At 45.1% G+C, this 17,445-nt stretch overlaps 1 protein-coding gene across 1 annotated transcript in view; it reads left to right on the forward strand.

The window, feature by feature from the left end:
* RAB31 (RAB31, member RAS oncogene family) overlaps positions 1-17,445 on the forward strand; it is an 80,998-nt gene that overhangs the window by 59,764 nt on the left and 3,789 nt on the right. The window contains exon 6 of the mRNA XM_015103657.3: positions 10,561-10,670. Within this exon, the coding sequence (XP_014959143.1) occupies positions 10,561-10,670 (110 nt within the window). The remainder of the gene's footprint in view (positions 1-10,560; positions 10,671-17,445) is intronic.

Consider the following 17,445-nt stretch of genomic DNA (forward strand, 5'->3'; position numbering starts at 1 on the left):
TTTGAGCATTACTTTACTAGCATGTGAGATGAGTGCAATTGTGCAGTAGTTTGAGCATTCTTTGGCATTGCTTTTCTTTGGGATTGGAATGAAAACTGATCTTTTCCAGTCCTGTGGCCACTGCTGAGTTTTCCAAATGTGCTGGCATATTGAGTGCAGCACTTTCACAGCATCATCTTTCAGGATTTGAAACAGCTCAACTGGAATTTCATCGCCTCTACTTGCTTTGTTCATAGTGATGCTTTCTAAGGCCCACTTGACTTCACATTCCAGGATGTCTGGCTCTAGGTGAGTGATCACGCCATCGTGATTATCTGGGTCGTGTCTTTATTGTACAGTTCTTCTGTGTATTCTTGCCACCTCTTCTTAATATCTTCTGTTTCTGTTAGGTCCATACCGTTTCTGTCCTTTATTGAGCCCATCTTAGTGTGAAATCTTCCCTTGGTATTTCTACTTTTCTTGAAGAGATCTCTAGTCTTTCCCATTCTATTGTTTTCCTCTATTTCTTTGCACTGATCACTAAGGAAGGCTTTCTTATCTCTCCTTGCTATTCTTTGGAACTCTGCATTCAGATGCTTATATCTTTCCTTTTAGCTTCTCTTCTTTTCACACCTATATTCCTTAGTTATTGATTCCTCATTTCTGATACTTTTAGTAACTTTATTGATTGTATTGATACTTTATTATTAACTAAAGTCCGTACGTTACTGAGATTTCACTCCTTCCCCATCATATCCCTTTTTTATTCTGGGATCCCATCCAGAACACTGTATCACATCCAGTTGCCAGGGCTCTGTAGGATCTTCGGGCTGGGACAGGTTCCCAGACTTCCTTTGTTTTTGATGACCTTGACAGTTCTTAGTGCTGGTCAGGTAGTTTGGAGACTGTCTCTCCTTTGGGGCCTGTCTGCTGTGTTTCTCGTGATTGGACTGGGGGTGGGCATGTGTTTAGGGGAAGAAGACCACAGAAGTAAAGTGCTCTTTTCGTGACTTTGTGTTATCAACATGATAACATCCCTGGTGAGGTGGACCTTGACCTCCTGGCCAAGATGGTGGCTGTGAAGTTACCCTCCCCCGCTCTTTGGAAGGCAGTCCCTGGGCACAGCCCACACTTGAGGGGCAGTGATTGTGCCCCGCTTCCTTGAGGGAGGAGTCCCAATATAAGTTATTTGTAATTCTTCTGCAGGTGAAATTCGTCTTCCCTCCCTGATTTTTGTATTTAGTTATTTATCTGTATCAGTATAGACTCACAGATATAAGTTTAAGTTATAGTGCAGTATTGTGTTACTTAACTTGTTGCTCAGGCTTCCCTGGTGGTGCAGAGGTTAAAGTGTCTGCCTGCAATGTGGGAGACCTGGGTTCGATCCCTGGGTCAGGAAGATCCCCTGGAGAAGGAAATGGCAACTCACTCCAGTATTCTTGCCTGGAGAATCCCATAGACGGAGGATCTTGGTGGGCTACAGTCCACGGGTCGCAAAGAGTCAGACATGACTGAGGGACTTCACTTTCACTTTCACTTATTGCTCAAATTGCTCCAACTTTGGCCACTGGGAGCCCTTTCTGTTGCTTCTGTGTTCCTTTAACAAATTCCCATAATTTTGGTTCTTTAGCACTTCCTTACTTTTTGGCACAAGGAGATGTTCCAGACTCATCTTGTATGTTTCAGGATACAGCTCTAGACTCAGCCATTTCTCCAAGCAGCTCTTGTCACTTCTACTGGAAAAGGGTATTTAAAAACCAAGATCTGGGATGACTGTGCTCAATGCTACTGGAATGTTGTTGAGTCTAGGTAAACAGAGCCAGGAAATATGTGTATGGATGCTAACGTGAATATACACTCACATGTATCTATAATTATTTCTACAATCATTCATTTGTATCTATATTAAGATAAACATAAGTTTATACTGATGCCTCTGACTCTAATCCAAAACCACAGTACTCTTTCTAACCTTCTTTAGGGGGTGAGGGAGAGATTTTTTAAAAGTCAGCAACTAACACACAAGTAAGCAGAGAGATAAGCTTTTGTTCCTGGAGATTTTCTTAGAATATACTAGTCTTTCATCTTTCACTTTACATATTGCCCAGACCTTTCAGAGTTGAAAATGTAACTTCTGTGAAGAATTATAGCCGTGTCGGTGGTTACTTTCAAATGGCAGGATATTTACTTAAGTACTGTGCACTTAGATAGTGGCCTGAGTCATCACTGTCAACCTGAGCTGAATGCTTACTGTGTGCCAGAGACTGTTATGAGTAGTTTATCTTAATCTTCACAGCCCTGCCTGTGAGAGTTACCGTCATTCTCCCAACTTACCAATAAGGAAACAGAGACGCAGATTGAGGAACTTACCCGGGTCCTGTGGCTGAGAAGGTGTGGGGCCCAGCTTCAAACCCTGGTATCTGTCCCAGACATCACTTTGCCAACTAAGGTCTGTCTAGTCAAAGCTATGGTTTTTTCAGCAGTCGTGTACGGATGTGCGAGTTGTACCATGAAGAAGGCTGAGCACCGAAGAATTGATTCTTTTGAACTGTGATGTTGGAGAACTGGATGTTGGACTCCCTTGGATTGCAAGGAGATCAAACTGGTTAACCAGTCCCTTGGATTGCAAGGAGATCAAACCAGTTAATCCTAAAGGAAATGCACCCTCAATATTGATTAGAAGGACTGATGCTGAAACTGAAGCTCCAATACTCTGGCCACTTGATGGGAAGAACGAACTCACTGAAAAAGACCCTGATGCTGGAAGATTGAGGGCAGGAGGAGAAGGGGGTGACAGGATGAGATGGTTGGATGGCATCATCAACTTAACGGACATGAGTCTGAGCAAACTCTGGGAGATAGTAAAGGACAGGGAAGCCTGGTGTGTACAGTCCATGGGGTCTCGAAGAGTTGGACATGACTTAGCGGCTGAACAACAACAGCGTCTGTCCCAGAGCTGATGTTCATGTTTTGTTCATCTCTTAAGAGTAAGAATAGGGTCCAGGAGAAACAGTGATTTCTGAATTACCGAGAGAAAATAAACGGTAACCGATTTGATAGAGAGTTTCAAGCTAATGACCTTTTCCAGTGGTTTCTCTGGCCCCTTGGGACTAGCCTATGTTTCTGTCTGGAGAAGGTGTGTTAGGAGGCTAGGAGGCGGAGGAAACGGCCAGGCCTCCCCATTGAGACCCTGTGTTTTCTGCTCAGTCCTCATTCAATTCAAATTGTGTCATTTCCGTGAGAAAACAGGCCATCTAAATCTGTGGCAGGAACCTGACACTCCTTGTTTGAACTTGACACCAGGAATGTGGCCCGGTGGATAGCATTTACAGACACATAGTAACAAGCAGGCTTGGCCCCCTGGGAGCAGAAATCCTTCCCAGGGTACACATGCCAAGTGCTTTAACTGTAAGTGCTTAGAATCATTAAAAAGAGTTATTGTCCAATCAGATATTTATTGCAAAGGTAGTAATTCTTTTTTTTTTTTTTTAAGTTCATTTAAGTTTTAGTTCCGCCTTACAGATAAGCCAATCTGAGAATCTAAAAGTACTGCCATGTTGAACAGAGATTTTGCGGCTTCACCTATTGCTAAAATGGTTGCCTTCCTGGGTGTGACACAAATATCTTGGATATTTAGATAAAGTACGAGCTGGCAGGAGCATAGTAAGCCTTGATTATTCATTTCAGTGGTTGCTCCAGGAAGCTGGGGAGACGGAGACCACTTCAGTGCACAGGACAGCCTTTGCAAACAGCCTGCAACCTGCCTCTGCTGGGTCTTGATGGGATGTTGCGATTTCCATTGCTTTTGGCTAGAATGCCTTAAACACGTGGGAGGTTTTGGCAAAAAGTAATGCCAGCAGACAGTCAACAGCCTCTCCCACTCATGGTGCCGTGTTGTGTCCTCATGGCCAGCTGAGTTGGTGGTATAAGCTTGACCTTGGAAGGGGGCTATGGTTGAAGGAGAGAGTAAACTTACAGGGCAGATATTTTTCAGTGAAATGGTAGCTGTCTTATCCCAGGTGGTTGGCAGAATATCAAATGCTTGCTCAGGGCTGGAATGGTATTTTAGGAATATAATGTCCACACTAGAACACACCAGAACCACTAGCTCTTTATAATAGCTCAAGAGGCCATTATTCTTCTATCACTTGTAAAATGGTGTCTGATAAATGTATGCTTTATTATGTCCTGGGTATACAGTCATCATCTTAATATAGATATGCAAACTCTCGACTTCATAGTGTGGGATTATGAATCGCATAGATTGCAAAAATATCAAACTCAGTATCTTATAGTCTACCTTCTACGAAGTTGTTCTCAAGCTATCAAAAGTGTAAGAAGATATTCAGAAGTTGCTACAGTGCCCATTTCTGAGATGAGCCCACTAAACATGTGTTCAGTAGGTCTGGACACAGGGGTCTTCATTTCTAATAAGCCCCAAATTATCATGGGATCGGAGGTCTGTAGAACACGCCTGACCCTGACGCCCTTCAGGATGCCCGGTGGCATCCTCTGAAGACATCTAGAGAAGCTTCGTGACTATTGTCATGAGACAGGAGAAGAGCAGGAACCTTGGGTGTTTGTCACTTCACTTCTTTGTTTTTAGCATCAAAGTGTTTTGTTTTTTAACATACGTGTTTACTCTTCTGGGAGAATGGAGACTTTTGTGCACTTCTCTAAGACACCTGAAAACGTCTTAGAAGATGTGGTTGGGTTGTTCTGCAGTTACCCACGAACTCTTTGGAATCACATGTGACCCTGCCTGCGGAGTTTGAGCCTTCCTCTCTCTCCACACACTAACACTGCAGATAGTAATCATTTCATCTTGACCAGTCTGATGTGTGAATAATCTGATCCTCATTTTCATGTACATTTCTTTCATTGAAAGCAGGATTAGGAAAACTAAGATTATCTACTGAAGAACTATCCTTCACTTATATACAATAAATAATCAATTAGGAAATCAAGTTGAAGTGAAAACCCTCTTTAAATAGCAGTGTAAATCTGAGTAATAGACTTTTTTGCTGTGTGTATCATTTTTAAAATTTGAAATATTGTTAATTCCTAGAAATAAATTTAGCAAGAATTGAGCTAGACCTATATAGATAAATGGTACAATTCTAGGTAGGATAAAAAAGCTGCTTTTTCCTTGGATAGGAAAACTGAGTAGTATTGTAGATATGTCAGTTTGTTCTAAATTAAATCATGAATTCACTGAGATTCCAGGTAAATTACCTCAAATAATTTAAAGTAACATTTTAGAAAGGGTTTTACAAAATGATCCTAAAATTCACCTAGAAAGATAAACAGGCAAAAATAGTATTGGAAGGACTGATCTCAGCATATATTAAAATATAGTTTAATGATTCAGTAATAAAACAGTATAGCATGTCACGGACAGAAAAATCAATGAGCAGACCACAGAATCTAAGACGTGGGGTGAAATATGTAGGGATATTTAGTATACGATAAAGAACCTGACTTTCACTTTTCACTTTCATACACTGGAGAAGGAAATGGCAACCCACTCCAGTGCTCTTGCCTGGAGAATCCCAGGGATGGGGGAGCCTGGTGGGCTGCCTGCCGTCTATGGGGTCACACAGAGTCGGACACGACTGAAGCGGCTTAGCAGCAGCAGCAACAGCAAAGGTGATATTTAAATAAGTGCAAAAAGGGGGTAAGTACGTGGTTTGGGGATAATTAGGAAAAAATGAGAGAAAATAAATTCAAAATGGATCAAGGATTTAAGTGCAAAGTAACAAAACCATAAAAGTTAGAGAAAGCAGCTGAATCTTTAAAAATAACCTTGGAATGAACTATTTAATAATGATACAAAACTCAGAAGACATAGAAGAAAATGATCAGTAAGTCTGATTATATAAAAACTTCTGTATGGCAAAAATACTATAGACAACATCTAAATACAAATGGTAAGTTGAAAGAAATGCAGAAAAATATATTACAAAAGGCTAGGTTCCTTAATATGCAAAGAGCACTTACAAATAAGAAAAATCCAAACAATCCAAACCAAAGTGTGCAGAGAACAAGCACGAGAATTTCATAGAACAAGAAGTATCTGTGGCTTATAAAACGTTGTGTTCCATCTCTGAATGAAAGTTACTCTGAATTAATGTCAGATTTTCCTCATGGAGAAAGAACTTTATGATGTAATTTTACTCTTGGAGTGATTTATGAAAGTTAGTATATCCAGTATTTTGGCCACCTGATGGGAAAAACTGACTCACTGGAAAAGACCCTGATGCTGGGAAAGATTGAGGGCAGCAGGAGGACAGAAGGGGACAAAAGAGGATAAGATGATTGGATGGCTTCACCGATTCAATGGACATGAGTTTGAGCAGGCTCCAGGAGTTAGTGATGGACAGCGAGGCCTGGCATGCTGCAGTCCACAGGTTCGAAAAGAGTTGGACACGACCGAGCGACTGAACAACACCAACAAGTGTATTTAATGCTGTAGCCTGGGTTCCCTGTTCTTCTGTGGAGTAGTGACGCCTTGCCTGGGAGCCTTTCTGGGTGATTAAACAAGGAGCATGAGTCAGATAAACCTCCTCGGGCTCGGAGGTACTTTGAGCCTTCTGTTTGCCTGTTTCCTCCACTTGATTCATTTCCTCAATCTTTAGGACGTTTGCTAAGAAAGTGGCACCATCTCTGTAAAGATTTATTCTGGAAACTTTGGTCTATCTTATCTATGTGCCAGGTACTGTTTTGAGTGCTTTATGATATCAACTTATATTTAAAACGGAAAAGTGTTCATGCCATCTGGCAGCAAAGGGGGCTGAGACCTGAGTGAGGGAGACGTAAAAAGGCTGGCCACTGAAGGAGAAAATCTTACTCCTGCGAGCAGCAGGCTGGGCTGCCTTTCTGATGTGATTGCTGTTCACACATTGTGAACGAGAGTTCAAGGCCAGAGTATTGCACTTCTGCACAGGAGGCCCATGGAGGTCACCGCTCTCTGCTGTCAGGAATGGCACCTGAGGGCGGAGTGCTGGTCTGCCTCGGCCTGTGGACTGGACTCCCCTCCTCACGGGAGGGATCCCTGGAGTGCCTTCTTGGGGTCCCTTCCCCCCTCTCCCCCTGCCATCTGTGAAGGAGGCTCTCGGGGGAATTAAATAGCCCGAGACTGGAATGAGTCAGCTGCTGCGTTGCCGGGTTACACCCGCCAATAACAAAACAAGGACCCTCGTTGGGCAGCCCAGCCTGTGGAGAAGTCTTCAGCCACAGGAATGTGGGTCCCCGCCCTCCTCCCCCGTGGGGAGCCTCCCAGAACCCGTGGCCTCTGCCTGGATGGGGGTGCGTGGACCTCCCTGCAGTGTGACCTCTGAGGACTGTTGGAGCTTGGGGCTGGGGGAGATGCGTGTGTTTTTCAGCCCTAAGTCTCCCTCCTGGCTGGGTGAATCTTCGCCCCCTCCCTGTCCACACTCCCCATACTTCCCCTGAAGTCTGCTTGGACCCTCTACCTGAGTTCTCCTCTCTGCTGAAGGCCACTCGCGGTGACGGTCACCCTGCCATTCAGCAGGTGCTAACTGATTGCCTCATAGGTGCCTGGCCCTGTTAGGATTCCTGTGTGTGTTCTCTGTCACTCAGTCATGTCTGATTCTTTGTGACTCCATGGACTGTAGCCTGCCAGGCTCCTCTGGCCATGGGATTCTCCAAGGATCCTGGAGTGTGTTGCCATTCCCTTCTCCATGGAATCTTCCTGACCCTGGGATCGAACCTGGGTCTCCTGCATTGCAGGGCGATTTCTTATCTGAGCCACCAGGGAAGCCTCCCCAAAAGAAACCATGGTCCTGATCGCAAGAATCCACAGCCCATTCAGGTGACAAGTCTCACCAGGGCTCTGGGTTCTCAAGGAGGGGGTGCTGCACTACACTCTCTAGGAGGCCTCGTGTGGACAGTCATCAGGGGGATGCGGAGGGGTGGACGAGAGCAGGGGCCCAGAGACAGACATGAGCTCCGGAAGCACCCAGAATGGCTGTCACCTGGACATGAACAGGGAGGTCTAAGGCAGGAAGCCTCTAACTTCTGCTGAGGTGCTGGGTTTTACAGGTTAGACAACATGGAGGAATTCTGTTCACGGGAACATTTGGTGGATTTGTGTGTTGATCCTCTCGGTGGGCCTGGGGGTGATGACTGCAACAGCTGGAGAACCAGTCAGAGGCACCCGCGGGAACCTGGTTGAGGCACAGCATTTCTGGAAGTCCTGCCATCCTGGATGTAACTTCATGTTGAAAGTCTAAAAGTACTCTTTCCCATCAAAGTCGACCTGCTGTGTGCTTAAGCCTTGGCTTAGGTGGACTTGCTTCAGTTTACCTATTGAAAGCCTAACAAAGCACCCAGCCTGTGGCAGACACTCGGTAAATATTTGTTGAAAAAACCGAAGGAAAGTTATGGATGCCATGGTCTTCTGTGAGGGTGATCACAGAAGGCCTGTCTCCGAGGTGCCCTCCAGCCCCCTCCCCGGGTTGTGCATGACCTCTGACTGCTTCCCAAGGCCACCGGTTGGTCACATATCTGCCGGAGGCCCGGGGCAGCACATGCTCACCTTCCCAGGGTCTCCTTTCAGATTGTAGCTGCACTGTTTGTCCCCAAAACAGTTATCGCACACCCATTGGGTGTCCTGCAGTCCAGCTCATTTCTGATGCTAATCTCAGTTCACTGACGAGGGAGAGGGACACCCCTGGCCCCCCAGGCTGCTAGGGCAGGAACCTATTCTTCAGAAAAGCTATACTTGGCTCCTGCCCCCAGCCTGCCTGCACCATGCTGCTCTCTGGGGATATTTCTTTGTCTGTAAAGACCGAAGGAACAGCCTCAGGAATTGGGTGGTTGGATGGGAGCAGTGTAAGCAGAACCTGCTGGGCTGGCCCTGCCTCCGCCCGAGTACCGTGTCACCTTGGCAGGTCATCTGTTTAACAAGACCTGTTTCTAGACCTGGGGGAAATCAGTGGACACGCTTGTCCTCTCTCCACTTTGCAGGGCCCAGCGTTGTCAGCTGTGACAACATCTGCCCTTCTCGAAGGCTTCCTGTCTCCCTCAGGGTGGGTGATTTGGATTTTGTCATGAGTGACTTTGTTCTGACCGTAATCCTGGTAGATGGTGTTCTATTCCTCTTGGTCCCCCGAGAAGGACACACTGAAGCCTGAACTGACCTTCCCTCCCTTGAGGGGAGGGTTCTCCGCAGTTTCCACGGTGGCCAGAGGAGCTCCCCCCCAACGCCTGTGAGCACACACTGTCGTCTCTGCTCCATCTTAGGGCAGGGAGGAGCCCCATCCTTTGAGCTTTGATTTGATAAAGACCTCCAGGAAGAAAAAGGAAAAAAAAAGTACAGTAACTTGCCAAACTGAACCTAGAAAAAAAGTCCTCTTCTGGGATATTTCATCTGTAAAATTCATCACCACCAGAAAGACTGAAGACTTTTATTTATTCATTTTTTTAAAATAACTGAGAGGCCTGGGGGCTTGTCTGTCAGAAACGAGGAAGAGGGTAGATTCAAAAGGGTCATTTTGCCTGGGGTGTCCTTGATAAGAATGATGAGGCAAGTTTAGAGTCCAGCTGACTTGGCTCAGGTGTCCACGTGGCAGTGGGTCCCACACCACGTAAGGGGCGAGGGCGTGCCCCACTTGGGGGGGCCTTTATCAGGCTCTGGTCCATGTTCTCGCTGCCCCTGGTGGCCACACTTCAGTGGCCACCTCTATGGCACCTGCCCGGGTTCCATGGATCAAACGCTCGGCTCTCTACCCTCTACTCCTGAGCACTTGCTTGTTATCTCCGTGTTGCAGACATTGTAATAGTGTGGCTTAGTGTGTCCATAGGTGTGTGTTTCTTTGCTCTCAGGTGTATGTTCCATAAGGCAGGGACTGCCTACAAGAAAGGGCTGGCATACAACTGTTCTTTCTAAATATTGGTTGAATCAATGAATAAACTTCCGGAGAGTAGGAACTGTGTCTTTTTTAATCTTTCAGTCCACTGCAGTATCTTCACCTGAGAAAGTACATCAATAAATGTTTTTTTAGATTATTCATCTGGACTGAGTTCATGTCCTAAACCTTTGCAATAACAGCCTTTTAAAGGACAAAGTTCAAATACACCATTGGAACTGTAAATGTGTTCATTGCCAGTCTTCCAGATCACGTCATGTATTTTCTCTGATTTGTGAAAGGCAATATACAAAAAGTGTTAGAAAAGCACATATGTGAGTGTGTGCACATGTGCAATTTTTAAAAAACATTGAGTCATTATTATGGGAAAAAAATTTGGAACCAATCCTAACTAACTTGGAAAGCTGGCCTCACTTGTAATGCCTTTCCTACTGTTCTGGAATTCTCTCCTTTGGTGGGACCAGGGACAGTAGCTTATACACACATGTCCTGTCTCCATGGATGCCAGAGACTGGGTTTCAAGCTTGAAAAAGCTTCACCCACATTTCTAATACTTACTGGGTGACTGAGTTGTTATTCTGCAGGCCCACGAGGGAGCTATTTGCACGTGAGCTGTTTCTTTGCTCTGCAGGGTTATTTATTCTGTACAGACGGGCATTCACCTCTGCTGGTCTGCCCTCTTTTCCAGGGAAGTGCCCTTGAAGGATGCCAAGGAGTATGCGGAGTCCATTGGTGCTGTCGTGGTTGAGACAAGTGCAAAGAACGCAATTAATATCGAAGAGCTCTTTCAAGGAATCAGTAAGTATCTGGTTTGTGTTTTCAGTATAGTTTTCATCTTTATGCTTCTGGGGCTCAGAGGATAAAAGCCATAGAGCTCTGGAGCAGAGTATTTCTTCTGAGTTAATTTATCTGGTGCCACATACACTAAACTCTGCAGCCTTGCCCAGGTTCCTGCAGACCCACACGACCCCTCGCTGTTCTCTGTCTCCAAGAGTCTGTGCTTTCACCTGTCCAGTCTGTTTCACGACTCAGAATGAAGTAACTCTGTTGCAAAATAAAACTTATTTTACTTACAGAATTACATATTCTATAGCGTTTTATGTTTGTATGTTGAGGGGAGGAAAAAAAAAAAGAGTGAGAAAGATATGGAAAACCAAAGTCACCCATGAAGCTGAATGACTCTGGGCAAAGGAGACAAGAAAAGCTTGTAGTCATTTTTTGTGTCTGGTGATCATCAACAAGAAACAGTGCCTCCCTCCTACGAGACCTGTGGGTCAAGAGTCGACGTGAGAAGGTTTTCCTCATTTCTGATCTTTTTTTAAAATTAGAGTATAGTTGATTTACAATGTCGTGTTAGTTTCAGGTGTACAGCAGAGTCATTCAGTTATACGTGTGTGTGTGTCTATATGTGTATTATATATATGTATGTATTCTTTTTTAGATTGTTTTCCCTTATAGGCTATTACAAGATATTGAGTAGAGTTCCCTGGGCTATGCAGTAGGTCCTTGTTGTTTATCTACATTATATACAGTCGTATTTGTCACCCTGTTCCTGTGTAGCTCCCCGTATTTTCCAGAGCTGTCTCCCAGCATCAGTGCAGCTCTGTGTACCTGAAATTCACCCTGGGTTTTCTGCAAGAGCTAGGAGACCTCCCAAAGTTTATGCAAAGTCATGTTTTCAATAAAAAATGACGTAAAGACTTCACAGAAGAAAACAAGCCTAAATCCAAGCATTAGTCTCTTAATTCGAAAGATATTCCTTTGCACGGCTCAGCCAGTATAAATCTCTTCATGCATATGAAGTCTTTTTTCTTTTCCCTTCCATGTGGCATGTTGGATTTTAGCTTCTCAACTAGGAATTGAAACTGCCCCTCCCCCACCCCCACCACAGTCCCCCCACAGAGTCTTAACCACTGGGCTGCTAGGAAAGTCCCTTTCTTTTTTTTTTTTTCTTTTTTTATATGAGGTCTTTATGGCTCAAAGTGATGGGGACTTTGCATAAGGAATTCCTGAGAGCCCGGTGGTCTACTTCATTTAGGAAAAACAAATGTTTTGTTTATGAGGTACTTAGTCGCTCAGTCGTGTCTGACTCTTTGTGACCCTTTGGACTGTAGCCCTCCAGGCTCCTCTGTCCATGGGATTTTTCAGGCATTTTTCTTATACTGGGTAATTACGTCTGAAATAAATAATTGCTTCAATGTTTACTAGCTCATTAATGCCCTGTTTAATCTTATGAAGTCGTCTCAGTTATCGTCCCTGCTTTACATGAGGACATTGAGGTGTGGAGAGGTTTGCAACTTACTCTCGGTCACAGGGGGTCAGTCCTGGGAGCAGGACTCCAGAACCCATGATCTGAGCCTCCAGTCTGCCCACTTCTTATTGCAGATGGCAGCTTCTGGTGAAAAACAGGAAATGACTCAACTGCCCAAAACTTGGGAAATGATTTTTTAATAATCCTGAAACACCAGTATAAACTAGTGATTAAAAACAAGGATGTAAATTTGTCTTTACTGACATAAAAAGATAAATTGTTGTGTGTGAAACAGAAATTACAGAACACTTTGTATAATATCCTGATTTTATAAAATGTGAACCATAGACTACATTCCCTGGTGGCTCAGACTGTAAATAATCCGCTTGCAATGAGGGAGACTTGGGTTCAATCCCTGAGTTGGGAAGATCCCCTGGAGGAGGGCATGGTAACCCATTCTAGTATTCTTGCCTGGAGAATCCTCATGGACAGAGGACCCTGGAGGGCTGCAGTCCATGGGGTTGAAAAGAGTCAGACATGACTGAGACTAAGCATGTAGACTATGTAATTGTAAATATATTCTTTTGGGCAAAGAGTCAAAGGGAACACACATCTTAAAATGTTAACAGTGGTTGTTTCATGGTGGTGAGATTGCAGGGGACTTAAAAAAAAGACTTTGTTATGGAAAAATGTAAACATATACACCAGTAAACTGAAGAATGTAATGAACATCAGGTATGGTCATCACTCCGTGCCCTTGGAGGATTGCTTCCGGGACCACTGACACCAAATCCGAAGATGCTCAATCCCTTGTTTTAAAGGGCATTGTATTTGTGTCTATAAGCTACGCATATCCTCCCATATACTTTAAATCATCTCTAGATTGCAAATAATACCTAAGACCATAACAATGCTATGCAGTTGTAAATACAGTGTAAATGCTATTCAAATAGTTGCCAGTGTGGCAAACTCAAGTTTTGCTTTTTGGAACTTTCTGGAATTTTTTTTTTTTTAATATTTTCAGTCTGAGGTAAGTTGGATCCAAGGATACAGAACCTGCAGATATATAGGGCAGACCATACTCATAACCAAGCTGCCTTCATCCCTACCCCACACTTCCCCCAGCCTGCCCCTCCCCCCACACCTGTATTATTTTGAAGGCAATCCAGAACATCATTTCATCTGTAAATATTTTCAGTATGTAGCTTTTTTTTTTTTACAAAGCAATTACATGGTGGCGTTCATCGTCATAATGCTATTATCATTATTAATGACATTGAACATGTGATGTTCAAATTTTCAGCAGCTTATAATTATCAGAAATGATTTGTTTGCATTTAACAGTATGTTTGGGGTCAGGATGCAAATAAGCTCCATGTGTAGTGATAAAATTAGCTGGTGTGCCTTTTAAGCCTCTCCTTCACAGTAGGTTCCCTCCATGCAGTTTCTTTATTTGAGCAATTAGGTCATTTGTCCTGATCCAGGTTTGTTGTTCAGTTACTAAGTTGTGTCTGACTCCTTGTGACCCCATGAATTGCAGCACACCAGACTTCTCTGCCCTCCCCTATCTCCAGGAGTTTGCTCAGACTCATGTCCATTGAGTTGGTGATGCCATCTAACTACCTCATCCTCTGTGGCCCCCTTTTCCTGCCCTCAGTCTTTACCAGCATCAAGGTCTTTTCCAAAGAGTCAACTCTTCACATCAGGTGGCCAAAGTACTGGAGCTTCAGCTTCAGCATCAGTCCTTCCAATGAATATTCAGGACTGATTTCCTTGAGGACTGACTGGTTTGATCTCCTTGCTGCCCAAGGGACACTGAAGAGTCTCCCATGGCATTCCGTAGCATGAATGAAAATTTGTTAATCCATTCACCTACACATTTGGGTGGTTTTCAGGTTTTAGTGATTACAGGCAAGGCTGTGATGAGATTTCACGCACAAGTTTCTGTGTGGATAAACACCTAGGAGTGTGGCTGGCTCCTCTAGTAGGCAATAGTCCATATTCTAAGGGTGCCCCAGCCTGTGTCCCAAAGTGGTTTTAGCATTTTTCATTCCCACCCCTAATGCCGCAGAGCTCCAGTAGCTCCAGCTCCTTGTCATCAGGTGGGACGATCAGTTGTTAAATTTCAACCATTCGGATGGGACTGTGATGGTCTCTCCTTGTGGTTTTGACATCCATCTCCTGATGACCGACAGTGTTGAGTGCCTGTTTGTGTGCTTATTCACAATCCTTGTGTCTCCTCTGGTGAAGTGTCTGATCAACTTTGGCCCATTTTGTATTGATTTGCTGTTTTTTTGAAGGATTTATCTGTTTTGGCTGTGCAGGGTCTTTGTTGCTTAGTGTGGGCTTTTCTCGAGCTCCAGCGTTGGGGAGCTGCTTTTCATTTCAGCGCTCTGGCGTCTCATGGCGCTGGTTCCTCTTGCTGTGGAGCACCGGCTTCCGCAGTTGCAGCACGTGGGCTTCAGTAGTCTCGGCTTGTGGGATTAGTTGGTCTGCAGCTTGTGGGCTCTTCCTGGACCAGGGCTCGGACCTGTGTCCCCCTGTGTTTGCTGGTGGATTCTTAACCACTGGACCACCAGGGAAGTCCCCTGAGTTGTTTTCTTATTCTTCACTTAATGATCAGCAGTGGCTCATCGGTTGTAATAAATGGTCCCCACGCATTACAGGTGTTAGAGGACATTGGGGATGAGGGGGAGGAGTGGATGAAAACTCTCTGAACTTCATGCCTGACTTTTTGTAAACCTAAAACTGGCCCTCCCCGCAAATATAGTCTGCTAATTTTTTTAAAAAGGGAAATGGTACCTTTGAATAGCAAGGAAGCCTAATGATTTTAAAGGAACGTAAGCCCCTCCATGTTGAAGATCTTTGGTGTTTTGGATTCAAGGTCAATGTGATCTCGCCCCTTACTTCCTTCTTTGCTGGGGCACCACCATTCCCATGGCTCCTGGACTTGAACTTCAGTTTTCCTCCTCCCTCTCTCATCCTCCCACCTCCAATCAGTTGTCACATCTGCCAGGTATCTTCCTGCAGTCCTCCTTCCCTCCCTATTTTCTACTTCTCTCCACGGCACTCTCATTATCCCCGACCAGGATTTCCTGCCAGCATCCTGGCTGAATCCACTTCCTGAATCCTACTCTATGGTAATCCTGCACAGAGCATTAGTGCCTTCCTAGGTCTAGACGGTCATGTTCCAGGTTCTCTCGCAGTCCCAATGTTGTCTTCTTGATGGCAGCAAAAGGAGAGTTCAGAGGATGACCTCAGGTGTCACAAGTGTGGCACCAGCACATTCTGTATTCCTGGGGCAGGGCCACCTGATCGTGAGCTCTGCAGTGGGTCAGAGAGGACCCCTCCGCCCCAAATAGAGAGACTGGGCGATCGTGATTAAGAGCAAATGCTGCCGAGTCATAGTAGACACAGTTAGTTTGTTAGTGTGTTAGTCACTCAATCATGTCCGACTCTTTGTGACCCCATGGACTGTAGCCCACCAGGCTCCTCTGTCCATGGGATTCTCCAAGCAAGGATATACTGGAGTGGGTTACCATTCCCTTCTCCAGGGGATCTTCCTGACTCAGGGATTGAACCCGGGTCTGCTGATTCTTTCTTGCAGGCAGATTCTTTACCATCTGAGCCACCAGGGAAGCAGGTAAGCATAGTCAGTCTACTTCTCTGGATAATTCAGAAAATCAGAATTGAGAAATGGAAGTGACAGGCAGGTCCCAGCCCCTCTACCACCCATCCAACCAAAGCGGAGCCTGGTAGATCCTGGGGCCGGGGTGAGAGAGGGAAGTACCCAGACAGCAGCTTGGCAAGGAAGAAGATGCCAGGCCTGTGCAGGAAGCGGCTGGTCCCCAGGACAGCTGCCGCTGAGTGTGCTATTTTATTTTTGTGTGTAAAAGCGTCACAGGCCCAGTCCAGAGCCAGCACAATTTACAGTTTACAGGCTTGGATTTGGTTTTCTCCCATCACTTTGTGTTCTTGAGGAATCATTTACAAAACCTGCTTTTTCTCTGGGCTGTCAACTTTCAGGAAGACAGAACTCAAAAAAAAAAAAAAAAAAAAAAAAACCTTTTAACTTTTCCTGAGCAGAATCTTGTGCAATCCAAACCTTATTAAAATAAACACCCGGCTGTGGGATTTATCCTCCAGAGGACCTGTTTGGAGACTGTTCTCAGAGGACATTTAGTAACAGCACAGACATGCTCGGGTGCCCAGAGCCTTTTCAGATGTGTGTGTGTGTGTTTGCCCTATTCTGTGCCCATGTAATTAATACTGATTCAACAGTGTTCCAAGGTGATCACCTTGGTACCGAATGCTATGGCATTCTCTGGAACTCTTCTTTTGTGTAAGTATGTTTAAGCTTTCAGTAAGTTCCAGGTAACTCAGACCACAGGATCTGAGTTCTTGGTGTGTTTCCACAGTGCTGGTGGCTTCCCGCTCTTTTTAAGGGGCTTGCCTCATTGTTGTTGTTCAGTTGCTAAGTCAAGTCTGACTCTTTCCAACCCCATAGACTGCAGCACACCAGGCTTCCCTTCCTTCACTATCTTCTGGAGTTTCCTCAGACTCATGTCCATTGAATTGGTAATGCCATCCAACCATCTCATCCACTGCTACCCCCTTCTCCTCCTGCCTTCAATCTTTTCCAGCATCAGGGTCTTTTTCAGTGAGTCAGCCCAAGTGACCAAAGTATTGGAGCTTCAGCATCAGTCCTTCCAATGAATGTTCAGGGTTGATTTCCTTTAGGGTTGACTGGTTTGGTCTCCTTGTTGTCCAAGGGACTTTCAAGAATCTTCTCCAGCACCACAGTTTTATGACTTAAGAAATCATAAGAGTATTGCTGTACTTCCCTGGTGGCTCAGCAGTAAAGAATCCACCTGCCAATGCAGGAGACTCAGGTTTGATCCCTAGGTCAGGAAGTTACCCTGGAGAACGGAATGGCAACCCACTCCAGTATTCTTGCCTGGAGAATCCCATGGACAGAGGAGCCTGGTGGGCTACAGTCTATGGGGTCACAAGCAGTCAGACATGACTGAGTGACTAACATTTTGCTCTGCTTGTTTATGGCATTAAGATACTGTTTCCTGAGAAGAATGTCTCTAAAGGCTTTCCCGTTAATGCTCTGAGTGCGTTGGCAGGATGAGGGATGGAAACCCAGTGTTAAAACGCAGTGTTGCTGGGACCATCGCAGTTCCCCAGCCAGGTCTATTTTAAGAAGCTGAGGCCTCACTGTTGCTGTTGAAACTGAGAGGCAGTCGTTCCAGTGGGCGGATGGGGGAAGGCTGGGAGCGAGCAGTGTGCTGAAGCCTGTGTGGAGAAGGCGGATGC

The sequence above is a fragment of the Ovis aries genome, chromosome 23, assembly GCF_016772045.2.
Source record: "Ovis aries strain OAR_USU_Benz2616 breed Rambouillet chromosome 23, ARS-UI_Ramb_v3.0, whole genome shotgun sequence".
Taxonomy (NCBI): domain Eukaryota; kingdom Metazoa; phylum Chordata; class Mammalia; order Artiodactyla; family Bovidae; genus Ovis; species Ovis aries.